General features: G+C 33.5%; 1 protein-coding gene across 1 annotated transcript in view; it reads right to left on the bottom strand.

The window, feature by feature from the left end:
- The window catches only part of Dll (homeotic protein distal-less), a 111,435-nt gene that overhangs the window by 75,502 nt on the left and 20,962 nt on the right, over nt 1–14,971 (bottom strand). The window contains exon 3 of the mRNA XM_076131961.1: nt 3,099–3,286. Coding sequence (XP_075988076.1) covers nt 3,099–3,286 — 188 coding nt within the window. The remainder of the gene's footprint in view (nt 1–3,098; nt 3,287–14,971) is intronic.

The following is a 14,971-nucleotide window of genomic DNA, read 5'->3' as shown; positions in this document are numbered from 1 at the left end:
AACGGATTTCAATAAATTTTGCTACACTGATAGTTTATAACCTGAATTAACACATAGGATACTTTTTACTTCGGGATTTTTTTTCAGGCGGACGAAGTAAATAGATAAAAGCTTGTTAAACATACATTTATTTACCGACGGATTATACCCATAACTTACTCAACGCAAGTTTTTAAAAGGACTTTACTACAAGAATTTAACATAATATTATACAAAATTATTAATATTTTTAATCAAACTCTGTTTTCTACTTGTAAAAGAGAATTAAATAAATAAATAATAGAAGCAATATGAATAGCAAAGATAAATAATCTATGTACATCAAAATGAAAATTAATATTATAGTAAAAAACATGCAAAACTTTTGCTTGAAAAACTCTTACACATGATGCATGATGGAAATGTCTGAAAAATTAATTATTATTTCAAATAAATTATTTTTAAGCTATTAAATTGCAAATGTAATTTTCTCGCGGCGCTATCTCGTATTTTAATAAATCATATTTCTGCAAGTTATTGTTAGTAAATCTAGATTTATTGCTTCCGTTATGTACAAGACTCTTGCAAAGCCTTTTTCTACTATTTCATCAATAAATAAAATACGGACTCGAAACCTAACTCTCCATTTCTCGTTCGGAGACCCTTGCCCAGCAGTGGGACAGTAATGGAAAAAAAACAACTATTTCTATTTCATTTTGATACAATAAAAACCATCTATTATTTGCTCGCTCCCTACCCCTACTGGAAAAAGTCATGATAACTACATCAAATACGTAATGAACTAAAAAAAAAGCAACAATTTCTCATTTTGACGCAATAAATACATCTATTATTTAGTCTCTGCCTATTTGAAAATGGCGTGATTTCATCAAATAGTAATGAATTAAAAAAGCAACTATTTTTCATGTGTTTCTCATGTTGACGCAATAAAAACATCTATTATTTGGTCCCTACCTACCTTCACCGAAAAACGGCGTGATTTTATGTAGGTACCTAAGTTACATTAAATTAATGACAAACGGTCAGCCATATTGGTTTTAACTTTTTAACTGCGAACAATATTAAAAAAGCAAAGGCAACGCATCCCTTTCAGCCTACTCTGTGCACGAATGCACTCTACATCATTCCGTTGCGGGCACTCGATTACTCATTCCTTACGGTGACACATGACGAATCAATTTACGAACGAAGCCAATCGGAATATGGTTTCCGAACGTATGCGTTTGTCTATGGTAGGTTCTTTTTTTAATAATGATAGGCGCGGGCTTTGATTGCGAGATCCGGTAAGGCATTAATGATAATGATTATTATTGGAATATTATTTCTTTTGGCGGTACTTTTTATGAACGGAGATTATTTGAGAATCAAAATATGTGTGTCCGTTGTTTTAGATGTTAAAATATTACTACTCTTATAAAAGTGTTTTCAATAAAGGTCCTAGTAACCAGCGGTCTTATATGACAAGATGTATGTATGTGAATGAGGCTAGGGAAGTTTGTAAGGATCGTACCAAGTGGCGTTTTTTGGTCTACACCTTTGGAAAAAAGGTGTGATTTTATGTATGTAAGTAAAAGTATTATAAACTTTATAGCACGCATCAAATACAAGCACTAGTAGCCATTTATAAAAAAACAATTGTAACAAAAAAAAACACATTTAGTTTCGTAAAAAATCCATAGACTATTCACAAAGAAATTACTACTTAGAAGCAGCAGTGCGTTATCTGTGACAGATATTAAAAAAAAACCTTCTTGTCTTTTAATTATACGTTACGGACATGAGGAGGGTGTGTTATTAAGCTATTATAAATCTTATTTCAGTAGTAGTAAGGTTTATTTTTAGTTGTACAGTGATTTGGAGATAAAAAACCACAGTGAATGTACACACTAGCGGTTAATTGTTAGGTGTGTGACATAATTACAGTACCGGGATTGTGTTTTTTACTTTTAATTTTAGTTAAAATAAAATGTTGTGTTTATGTAATACTTAATTGTTGCAACGGAATGTGAAAAAGTAAATAAGTAATGTAAAAATCTATCAAAACTTCAACTGCCTGGTCGTTCCCGTGACCAGAAGGCTGGCTTTGAAATCTATTTGTACGTAATATAGTCGTTTCAGCAAACTTTGATAAGTATTGTAAATGTTTTTGTAATAAAAATGTAAAGTTAAGTTTAGTGCGGTGTTTGATTCCAAACCAAGCAGAGCTTGTAGGTAACCAAATAACTGATAAACATACTTATATACTTTTCGCTATACACCTATATGGATTCATTAACAATCAATCTCAGAACAAATACTTTGTCCCGGATGGGATCGAACCCACACACAGCGCTATCGTTATTGCGGCAAGGTGACCACGTTAACCACAGCGCCAAACGTGCAGTTAACTAAAATTGACAGTTTTTTGGTGAGTTTCCTAAGAAATGTAATTTGTCATAGGTAATTTTGTAATAACACTTTTTTAAGCAATCCATTGTTGTAATTTTTGAACATTGCAACACCAATAAAAACTCTAATGGTTTTGTCTATGGTGTTTCTTCTGTCAAATTACATCATGTTTGATAACATCGATGTAACTTTGTCGTAAATGTAAAAAGTGGATAAAAAGCGTTATCAGCGGTACGAAAAAAGGATCAATTCTTTAAAAATGAAACATTTTTGTAAAGCTATTATAAACTTTCGATATTGCATTTTCAACTCAAAAATATCAAAAAACTGGGTCCAACTTGCACTTGGCGGTTTTTTTTAAAACAGTAAAAATCACACGTTTGTTGCATGAAATGAAATGAAATGGGCTCCTTTAAATATTAATTTGGAACTGTTTTTCTTGTTTCGTTGTTGTAGCGGTAACATTAATACGTAATTTGTGAAAATTTCAACTGTTTAACTATCACGGTTTATGGGTCCTGTACAGAAACCCTAAAAAAAATAAACCTATATAGTTATTTATTTATTTATTACCTCCTTACAATAACTCTTTAACTATCACGGTTCAACGTTTTTACCGTTTGGGTTCAGAAACCTAAAAAAATAAACCTGCATAGACGATTTTTTATCACCCACTCATATTTTACTACTTATACTCAAAAACCACTAACCTGAGTTTGCGTCAAGCCGAGACTGGCAGCTAGTTCAGCCCTCTCAGGGAGGGCGAGGTACTGGGTCCTCTGAAACCTCCGGTTCAGCTGCTGCAGCTGGAGGCTGGAGTAGATCGTGCGAGGTTTCCTCATCTTCTTGCCTTTACCGTTCACTCTAAGGCCTGGGTCGTCGGAGAGACCGCATTTTTCTGGAAAGGAGAATGAAATTAGCATTTGGTTTTTTACAATTACATTATATTAGTCAAATATTGTATGCAAATTCGTGCTAAAGTACTGCAACTAATAAAGTTGACTTAACTCTTCTCGCAATTTTGAGTAGAAATCTAGCCTGTTTAGTAGTTTTGTGCCTGGAGGACGTGTAGCAAGCCTTAATCTCTTCTTCACACTTCATCCTAGTTAACTTTACTTTAAGTTAAGTACTCATTGAAATATATTTCGAGTGCGTTTGTTTAAAAGTGCTTATCTCAGAAACGACTGGTTTGAATTGAATAGATATTTTTATGTTACATGGTAAATTTAATAAAAAAAGCTATAGACTACACAACATCACGAGATGGCTAAAAGAAGTGTAGCTGCAATGAGAAATACTCTAACAGAAATTGAAAAAACAGTTGCCAGAACTTTGAACTAAGCAGCTTAAACGTACCACAGGATATAAAAACATGTAATAAGTATATTGTATGTATATAATATATTTACTTAATAACAAAGCAATATAAATCAGTTCAGTTAAACGTCGCATGTCAATTTGATTGGCAGCCATCTTAGTGTCACCTTGAAATGTCACCTTAGAAGTCATTGCAGAAAATGTATTGTTTCACATCTATTAACTAGTATTTTAATTAAAATAGCTATTTATTTAGATATTCCTGTTTATATGTTTTAATGTATTGATCTGAAAATAAAATTTAGGCGTACGATAATGAGGTTTTTTGCCAATAATTGTTTAGCCAACGAGAAAATGTTATTTTTCGAACGCTTGGTTCTGAAACACATTTAGATTCTAGTTTGTAGAGCTAATACAGGTAATTTAAAGCAACAATTTGAGAGAGTAAGGTTTATATCAAAATCATATAAATTTTATCTACTATCCTCATAAATAAATTCGCAAAATCTATTTAATTCACAATCTATGACAATAATTCTTCTCTAAAAATTAAACACTGCTGACGATCCCATAAATATTTCATAATATTAATTTGCATTTTTTTCTAGCAACGAATAACAGCCAGTTTTCCCGCGCCCAGTAATTAAACCGTCGGTACTTTAAAGCGGGAAAGTGACTTTAATTCTTTCGTTCGGAAATATTGGAGTAATAAAAATCAATCAAGCAATGGCGCCGGAATGGTTTTTATTAATTCTTTCTCTATCTAGTTTCTTCACGGTTGTTAAAAATTAAGGGAGAGCAGATCAATGGATTCGTTGATTTAGGATTTTTTTTTAGGTTAAGAATTTTAAGGCTTGGTTTTTGATTAAAACTTTAAAGTTGACGTCATTGTTATAATATTAGGAAAGTTATCTGGATACGTGGCAGCAGTGATAGCCGAGTGGTATAAATTCACACCTCCCAAGCAAATGGTCCACGGTTCAATCGAAGCAACACATCAATTAGGTACTTTTCAAAGTAATGTGTGTATTACAAATAATTATCACTTGCTCTAACGGTGAAGGAAAACATCGTTATGAAACCATGCCTAAAAATTGTTTAATTCATTTCTTGATGGCATGCTAAGTCCCTTCCCGACCCGCACTTGGCCAGCGTGGCGGACTTGAAGCCTAACCCCTGCTCCGTTTGGGAGGAATCCTATGCCCAGCAGTAGGATAGTTATGGGTAAATAACTTTACCTATAGAAAATTCGACCTAAAAACCACATACTATCAAGCAAAAACCATACCAATTCAAAAATTTACAACCACCAAAAGCATCACTTAAGAAACGTTCGTTCATAAACCTCTATAAATCACAACACATAAACATTAGCCATAAATCCAAAATAAATATTCAACACGATACCGCTGGTACGGTCATCCATTTTGTAAAATATTGTAAGACAAGAGCTACTTGATAATAGTTAGTATGCAATGTAATTACTGGTTTTGTATCGCAACATCGCATCGCGCCGACACCCCGCGTTTCGGTAAGCGGTGTACTAGTGGTGCGAATTCAATCGATATTGTTAGTCGATTATTGTTTATGGTTTTAGTCGAGTTGATTTTGAAGTAGAGCAGTTTTGAGTAGTGTATACAACTGGTAAAAAGGAGATCTCGGGTTCGTATAAGTCGGACAAAATTAGTCTTTTCTAATTTGTATTAGAATATTTTCCAATAGCAGCCCGTAAGCTGCTGATAAACAAGGGTCTGTTCCCGAACGAGGTTAAGTCTTGAGTCCATCACGCTAGCCAAGTAGTAGTAGTATGGACTACGTTCGTAACGCTGACCAAGAGCGGGTTGGGGACGGCATGCCATCAAATAATGTGTTTACTAACTTTCAGGTATACAAGATTTCATCACGACCTTTTTCATTCACTATTAGAACAAGTGATAATTATTTCCAATACACACATAACTTCAACACAAAATAACTAAATACACACATAAAATCACGCAATCTTCCTACAGGGGTACAGGAAAGTTAGCGCAAGTGATCATTATTTCTTCGACACACCAAAATACTAAATCTATACACACAAAACCATCTTCCCATAGGGAGAGACAAGAGAATAATAATAAAATAAATCATCAATCGCATCACTAAACTTTGATTCGGCACTGAATATTAATATCGAACTTTCGGAACGCACTTTAACTTTTTTATTCGGCGTACGGACGCGCGGCGTGGAAAATTTTCGAATTTCGAATTGTCCGCGGCTCTTTTGGTGCGCTTTTTTAAAATCGAGTGATGATTTTTTTTTCTTAACTGCTTAGATTTGTATATGATTATAATTTTGGCGGTACTTAATGAAATTTTTGTTACAATGTTTCAATATTTTAAATATTATTACTCATGAATTAGAATATTCTGTATCTGGTGCGATTGGAAGTCGACTCCAACATAGATGGAAGAACGGCTAGACTGATTTATATATTACGCTCAAAGTACTTGGTTATTGAACAAAAGGTATTAAAGACACGTCTAGCTTTACACTTTTTATAAGCATAGCTAGCTGAACAAAATCTTCGCAATAAGATTCAGACTTAGTTTCATCAGTTCTGGATAACCCTTAACTTTCAGATGAAAGATTTTGTTAAGTTATTATAAATTTAACCAGAACTTAGAAACCAAGCCGAAACTACTTAACTACGTAAGGTATCATATATTTAAAGGCACTAAAAATGTAAGAACAATATTTTAAATCATACGCCAAATAAAACAAAAACTTAGCAACACTGAACTCGATTTATTTGTTTTAAGAACAATTTTTCAGTTGGCAACCCTCGCGAGATCTTAGATATGCAAACTGTTTGCACTACCCACCCTCATACATCACGGTCGTGATATTAATATGTCCGTCGTATCGTTCAAACAACGCTTTGTATCTTTAAATTATTACTTCGGAAGTATTCGGGTGTGTTCGGAAATACGAATGCAAATTAAAATGGCGGACTGTCAAAATAGTGCATCGGCTTGAAATATGGATGTGAATGAAGTAAGGAAGTTTGTAAGGATTGTAGCAAGTAGCGTTCTTTTATCTCTACCAAGCACTATGGGAAAAAGGCGTTATTTTTCATATTACTATGTGTAGAAAGAAAAACAGCAATAATATGAAAGAAATCGTTAACTTTCATTATATTGTATTTAATAGAAGCTAGCTTCTGATTGCAACTTCGTCTGCATGAAAAGATTTCCCGGGATAAAAAGTAGATTATATGTTAATCCAGGTTTTAAAGTATCTGTGTACTAAATTACATTAAAATTTGTTACGTAGTTTTGATGTAATTGAGTAACAAACATCTACTCAAACATCCAAACTATTACATTTATAATATTACTAAGTTATATCACTTTTAAAAGTCGGTAGTCTCAAAAGTATATAATCACCCATCCACAAATCAACCTCGACGAGCGTTTACATGGAGTACCTTCCGAAACATGGAGGAACTCGGTATGTACATATAATATGGTCACCCATCTACAAATCAACCTTGGCAAGCTCGCGCGACTGTTGTTACTTAGGCACAAGCTCCTTCCTTCAAGAATTTCTTTAGCACAGTTATTGAAAGAATATCCCACTTGGTCAGTTTGTTGGACCATAGCCAGTTGCACTCACCGGTCGGTAAACGATCTGTCGGTTAAGCGACCCATGACGCGGTCATTCCATAGATAGGTGGCATAGTGGTATTTAAACTGAGCGACTCCGTTCTTCGAAAGGCACGTAGAAAGTCGGTCTTGGTTCTTGTCAATTAAGAAAACAGTCGCTAAGCCACGTCAAAGGCCTTCGGGCGGCTTAAACAACTATGACACTAGGTTGACCACTAATCATACGATAAGAAGAAACTTGTTTTACCCTCATATTACGTTAGTCTTTTGCCCAGCAGTGGGACATTTTCCAAGGCATTAGAAACTATATGACAAAAGAGTTCTACAATTTACAATTTAATTGTCTATCAATGCAACGTTTCCCATGGAGCTATACATATCGTGTATGTTTGTATGTGTTCGTCATACATACAAAACAATGCTGGCCCCGAGGCCCTGACACACCCTCCAGCCACTAGTGATGTGCACACCGCTTATCGGTACTAGTGATGGGAAGAAACGATGTGTGAATATAAATTGAACGGTTTTATTGTAAGTGTAATAATTGTTTATTTTAATTATAAAAAAGTTGTTGAAGATATTAATTTGTACGAGTATTTTTTTATTGTAATTGATTAAGATTAGTGTTGTACATATTATAATGAATACTGGTATAGAGTACAAGTTTAAGATTTTCGGATTTTCGTCGACCAATTAAAATATTCATTGCAAAGATTTTTTTACAAATAAAGAAACAAGATCTTTGAAAGGTACTAAAAAACATATGACAAAATATTTTATTCATATTTTTCCTCTTAAATAATATTGTCACTCAATATATTTAAAATTCAGATCTAACCAGAGCCACACACGCTCCGTACCGCGGCCCCGCCCACAGCACGCCTACCGAAAAACCGACTATAAAACGTACCTCACAAAAAACAATAAAACCCCTCTGCCTTAACGTAAAAGTAAAAAAAAATAGACACAGACAAGCGGGCGTATAACGGTTGAACCGTCAACGTTTCGGTAAAGAACGGTTTTTGAAATAAACTTTATATTTATAGGACTTGCCTCTGGGGTCTGGGCTATACGACTGTCTAGTATGAGTACTGTACTGGAGTTCGATTCCCAGGTAAAACGTTATTAATCTTTTTAAATTGATATTGAATTAGTTATCAATACTAGTGCGGAGTTTGGTAACATGCCCGGTATATTGCAATGGTTCCCTATTACATATGACTCAATTTGTAATTGGCTATATACTGGTTTATTTATGCTCTGCCTTTTGTTATAACAGGAATATTGTGTAAAAGTACCTAACACTTTTTACTTCAATAAGTTAAGTAACATCTTTGAATTAATAAATTACTCTATTAAAAACTTTACATCATATTAAGTTTATTATAAAAACAAATCGCGTAATACAAACACAACTATAACAAACAACAATTTAAAATTATCCACTGCATTTTAATTGACACTAAATAAAAAAACCCGTCTAAACACTATATCATTCAGTCTATCTCTCATTCGCGAATGAATTGAACGAATAGATCAAATAAATAGGCGATAAATTATTTTTAAAATAGCAATACATTTAAAAAGTCACACATAACTCACTTGCCATCTCTCGGCATGAAAGCGAAAACGCCTTGTAAGAAAAAAAGTAAAAAAAAACAACATGGAGCCCTTTCCCTCCACAACTTGCCGCGCTTTTTAACCTATGGGAATCAAATTATTAAGTTTTAATTAGTTATTGTTGTTTAATTAACTTATTATGTCTTTTGATTTTAAGGAGGAGCTCGTGGTTTAGAAATAAATGCCGGCAATGCCGTATCGATCTCTTAGGTAAAACTACGGTTCCGAAGTTGATTTGAGGATGGGTGACGAAAATTTTGTAAGTTTGGATTTATGTTTGTTACTCTTTCACAAAATAACTACTGGACGGATTTTAATGAAATTTGCTACACGGGTACTTCATAACCTGGATTAACTTAAAGGATACTTTTTATACCGGACGAGGAGAGAGGAGATTCAGATATCACGCGGACGAATTCGCGGACGGAAGCTAGTCACAATATGAAATATATCAGCAATAAAATATCTTCGATACATTTTATAATCGTAATAGTATTACTTATTTATAAAAGGAAATATTTCTCTTTACTTTAGATTAATGGTCTCTATTTATCAAATAGCTTATAATTCTGTCAAAATAATGAAAGATTATTGTAATATATAAGGATTAAGTTTTTGTGATAGATACGAAGCAGACATTTTTCATTTTCTTAGATGAAATTCACTTTTTTTATGATCAAAGTAAATTTGTCAGATAAATGTTATTATTTTTTGTAAAATATGGAGTAAATCTTAACTGCAATAGTAATTAAACAGCAAATTATTAAGTTATTATAAATTTGATATAAGTAAGTGTAAAAAGGACAAACGGTACCCTTTAGTAAGACTGGTTGTCAGACTTTCCAGTTTCTGACTACTGTAAACGACTGTAAGAGATCTTTGAAAATGACAGCCGGGACCCACAATTTACCATGCCTTAACACGGAGGAACTCGGAATGAGACTGTCGCCCATCTACAGACCAACCTCGGCAAGCGTAGCTTCACCTCAGCGATTGAATTTACCTGATAAGATAACCGGTACTTATTCAGAAGTGGTTTGAAATGTTGAAATCTTGAAGCACAGATAAGGAACTAGGGTCGAAGCAAGGAGTTTTTTTATTTAACTTTTTAAAACATTAGGGTGTGTCGAGTATTTAGCCTAAGGTTCTGTTTCTAAGGCTGTTAAGATCTTTGTGTTTAGGGGTTACTGTTCATTACAAAATCGTTTGTATAATTTTTCTTATATTTTTTTTTATAATACGAAAAAAAGCTTTAAATGAAAGGCAGTTAGAGCAACAATTATGGATTTGTGAAATTAAAACAATAAAAAATTTTACTGTATTTCTAACCAACTATTGACTCAACTTTTGACAAAAGAGATTAACATTTTTATAATACACGATAACGTTGAATATTACCATTTACTAAGATAAAAAAACGTGCCTCAGTTAGTTATAAAAATAAATACTTAAGTAACATTTCCAAGTTTTACTCGACTCCGAAGCTAAATTAAGAATAATGTCTTTTCGTACTTAAATTTAAAAGAAACATCTACCTTTATGTTATTGCATTAACAGCTATTATTATTAAATTAGTAAATTATTATTATTTAATGAGTTATTATTAAATTGCATTAACAGTACCTCGATTCTCTACTACTATCGACTACCAACAACCGGCCAGCTATCGAATTTTGACACTTAAAATGTACTGCCAAAAAAGATTCTACGACGCGACGCCCGTCAGAGGCGCTGATCAGATTTTCATACAAAATTTCTCGATGACAGGTCGGTTGTCGGTAGTCGATAGTAATAGAGAATTGAGCTACAGTTATTTAAATACAAATAAAGTACATAAAATTAAATAATAAATAAAAACTCAGATGTCTTCTCTGCAAAATCGCCTTGTCATATAAATATTCACACAACGATAAAATTTAACTTTATTCTTCATTTACACACCATATACAATTACTGTATTACTCAGTTATGTAAATATTTATTGTTATTATGTACTTTGTTTAATATATTGGCTATTTGTTTTTAAAACACTAGCTGACCCGCGCAACTTCGCTTGCGTCACATAAATTTTCCCCGTTTTTGTAACATTTTTCACTGGTACTCTGCTGCTATTGGTTGTAGCGTGATGATATATAGCCTAAAGCCTTCCTCGATAAATGGACTATCCAACACTGAAAGAATTTTTCAAATCGGACCAGTAGTTTCTGAGATTAGCGCGTTCAAACAAACAAACAAACAAACTCTTCAGCTTTATAATATTAGTATAGATTAGTAATTAGTATAGATATAGACCTTTTGCGATATTTTTTAATGTTTAATTTATGAATGACTGACGTTTTAGTAACGGTATGGAAACATATAGGGTCAATAAAATCTATCATACTAGCCTCTCTTCCAACTAACTATGTTGGAGTCAGCTTCCAGTCTCACCGGATGCAGCTGAATAATAGTATTTTAAATGGAAAGAGAAACTTGAACTGTATAATATGGTCACCCATCTAGAGAACAACCTCAGCAAGCGTCGCATAACTGTCTGACTGTTGTTACTTAGGCACAAGATCCTCAAACAGTCAATTCAATTACAATACTACCATTATACTAAAATACCAATCAAATCATTTACTTCAATCTAAAATAATCTCATCGCGAAATGAGGGAGGGGTTAAGCCTTGAGTCCACCACGCTGGATAAGTGCGGGTTGGGTACTTTGCACATCTTCAAGAACAGTTTAGAACTCTCAAGCATGCCAGTTTGCCTCACGATGTTTTCCTTTACCACTGGAAGAAGCGATAATATAAACTAAAAATGCCTCACACTATTCCCTAACACTTTTGTTCTCGGCCACACCACACGTGCGTACCCTAAAGTCAAAAAATTCTTTCGAAAAAATATAAAAATATACACAAAGTTATAATTAAAAGGTATTCAATGTGTTATTATAAACGTCAGGCTCGAGGCAGTCGCCAGTTGGTTGATCCACAGTTCCGGGTTCGACTCCCGTCGTAGGTAAAAGTAATATAATAATAGTGCAACTGCTTTTAAAGTGGTTGTTTAATATGCATTTTGGTTCAGTTAGAATAGTTTTTTGAAAAATTGTGTCTCATTTTGAGAGACTAGAAGATTCTGTAGTAATAATATACAGCTGAATAGTTTGTTTATTTGAACGCGCTTATCTCAGGAATGGCTGGTTCGAATTGAAAAATTGATTTTGTGTTCAATAGTCCATTTATTAAGGAAGGTGACAGGCTATATAACATCACGCTATGACTAATGAGAGTGGAGCAGTAGTAATTTTTTTGGAAACGTGAAAAATAGAGTCGCAAAGTCGCGGCCGATTAGAAAAGATTATACGTACTCTGTCTAGCCCAGAAATCGAACCATGGAAGTCATGATCGGCAGTTGGATATACTACCAACCGCGGTATATAGAGGCAGTTTCAGAATGCCTAAGTCATCTCTTTGAAAAACAAAGAACTATAACTTTTGCAGTGTTTTATAGTAAAAAACGCAGTCATTTATTAAAATTTGTTAGAACATTAATGACAATTATAATTAGTAAAACAATAGAACATTTAAATACGAATATTCATCATTTAAGTATATAACAATAACATTATATAATACTACTATAAAACTGTAGCCATTGTAATTAATTAACTAACTAGAGTATATTTTATTATGTTTTCACACCCACATAGTGTGACGATCAAAGTTTGTATGTTTTAAATTTTTGGGTTTTTGATCTCGGAGGTTAAGCTAGTTTGCCGAGGTGGATCTGTCGATGGGTGAACATGTTAAACATCGAACATGTTAAATTGTAGGTACTGGCAGTCAATTTCAAAGATGCTTGACAGTCGTTAACAGTAGTCGGAAGCTTGAAAGTCTGACAACCAGTCTAACTAAAGGGTATCATTTTTTAGTTTTCTATAATTTTCTATAAAGAACTTGTCAAACCTCACTAAAATATGAAAGTTTATCTCAAAATCTATTTGAAAAATACCAAAATCTTTCCTTACAAAAAAATCCTTTGCAATTTTACTCAGAAACTTGAATATACGTCAAAGTCTTTACCAAATTAGACATTGTATTTCAAACTTTATGTAAAAATTCACTCTAAACACCAAAAACTTTCCTATCAATAAAATCTTTTTTCTGTTTTAAAACACTTACATTGAAATAGAGCCCACTTCATATCGTATCCAAAGTGGGCGTGTCCACACGAACGTTAAGTTAAGCGCTTTTTAACATGACTGTACGTTTACTCTTTTATTTTTAGATATAATATTTTTTGGGAGAATATCCGAAGGTTAGAATATGTTTAGAATTAAAGTTTATTTCGTGATGAAACCTTGGAAGAGTTGTTTAAAACAGTTACAAAAAGGACTCTGTAACTCCAACTTTCTGAGGTACATTCAGCGGTAGTTTATCTTTTCAATAGCGTTGAAACTCATATAATAAAAAAAACAGTTTGAATAGATAAACTACCGCTAATTGTGCCTCAGAAACCGGGCCTTAGTCAGTTTTGTGGACAAAGCTCAACCCCCTCTTATCCCGGAAAGAGACTTTTTCTCATCAGTAGGACAATATTGGGTTTTTATATCCATTGGCTAGTTTCAGTAATCCGTAGCCACAGCTAAGCCTGTTTAGAAAAATATTACAGATATACTGTTTTAATACGTTTAATTCCGGGAAATCTTCGATGAAACCAAGGGCAGTCACTTGTAAAAACTACTTTTAAACCGTATATTTTCATACATCACGCTTGTTATTCCCAAATGTTTAGGCAGAGGAGAATGAAATACACCCACAGATCGTTATCAACAATGTTAGTCCCATGTAATAGGGGGCGATGTTATTGCTATATACAAAGCACGTTACCACACTCCGGGCTAGTACCTATTGCAAATATTCTTATACAGATTAGAAAAGACGAATAGCACTTGGCGCGACAGATCGAAGCCGAGACCTCATGAACAACAATCGGATACTCTACCGACTGCGCCACAGAGGCAGTCATGTATGTATGTACGTATGTATGTATGTATGTATGTATGTATGTAAAAAGATAATAAACAAGTTAATATCAAGTGCACTTTCTGAGTTTTATTGAGAGTTTTATGAAAGGTCGCGCATTGCGCAATGACACCGTGACGTCACAATAACTGGTTTATTAAGAAAGGTGGACTTTTTACTATACTACTATAGTCGGGCCATTTCAAACATGCGAACCAAGTTATGTCATTTCATCTCACTCTCCCCACTTAAACAATTTAGTTGGATGGTTCAGTTTATTTATTACCGCCTTACATTAACAGTATATTAATTAGTATTAGTGTATTTAGTAACACTGTCTTATTCCTGCCATTCTTTTAATTATGTCATAGTTCATACGTTTGTAATGGTCCAACTATAGCAGCGGTAGGGCTTCTGCAGTCTGGTGTTTACGACTGCTGATCACTAGGTCGCAGGTTCAATTCCCAACTAGAACAAAATGCTATTGATCTTTTAAAATTTGTGTTAGATTGTCTCAATAGTAGTTCGGAGCTTGGTAATGTGCTAGGTATATGGCAATAGGCTCGCTCCCCATTACATGGGACTAACTTTATTAATAGCGAAATGTAGGAGTATTTCACACCTCTGTCTACACCTTTGGATATAATAGGCGTGATGTTATGTATGTAATTATAACGTTATCAAACATAGAACCTTCATTATTATGATGAAACGATCAGTTAAAAGTATTTAACTAAATTCTAATCCCGAAAAATTTATTTCAGATAAACATTTCTCTAACTTGACCCAAGAATCAAACTCGCAACACAAAGACACTAAATTCAAATCAACTAACACAATCCGTACATTAATTAAACAATAACAAACATACAAATTTAAAATTACAAACAAATTTTAACTTTATCGCCCTAGTTGGTAAAGTGAAGATTTATTACCTTATAGTAAAACAAAGGATTTTCAACTCTATACCTAAGTCATAAGGT

Source organism: Anticarsia gemmatalis, chromosome 27 (assembly GCF_050436995.1).
Source record: "Anticarsia gemmatalis isolate Benzon Research Colony breed Stoneville strain chromosome 27, ilAntGemm2 primary, whole genome shotgun sequence".
Lineage (NCBI taxonomy): Eukaryota > Metazoa > Arthropoda > Insecta > Lepidoptera > Erebidae > Anticarsia > Anticarsia gemmatalis.
The sequence above is the reverse complement of the archived record's forward strand: the minus strand, read 5'-3'. Positions and strand labels throughout refer to the sequence as shown.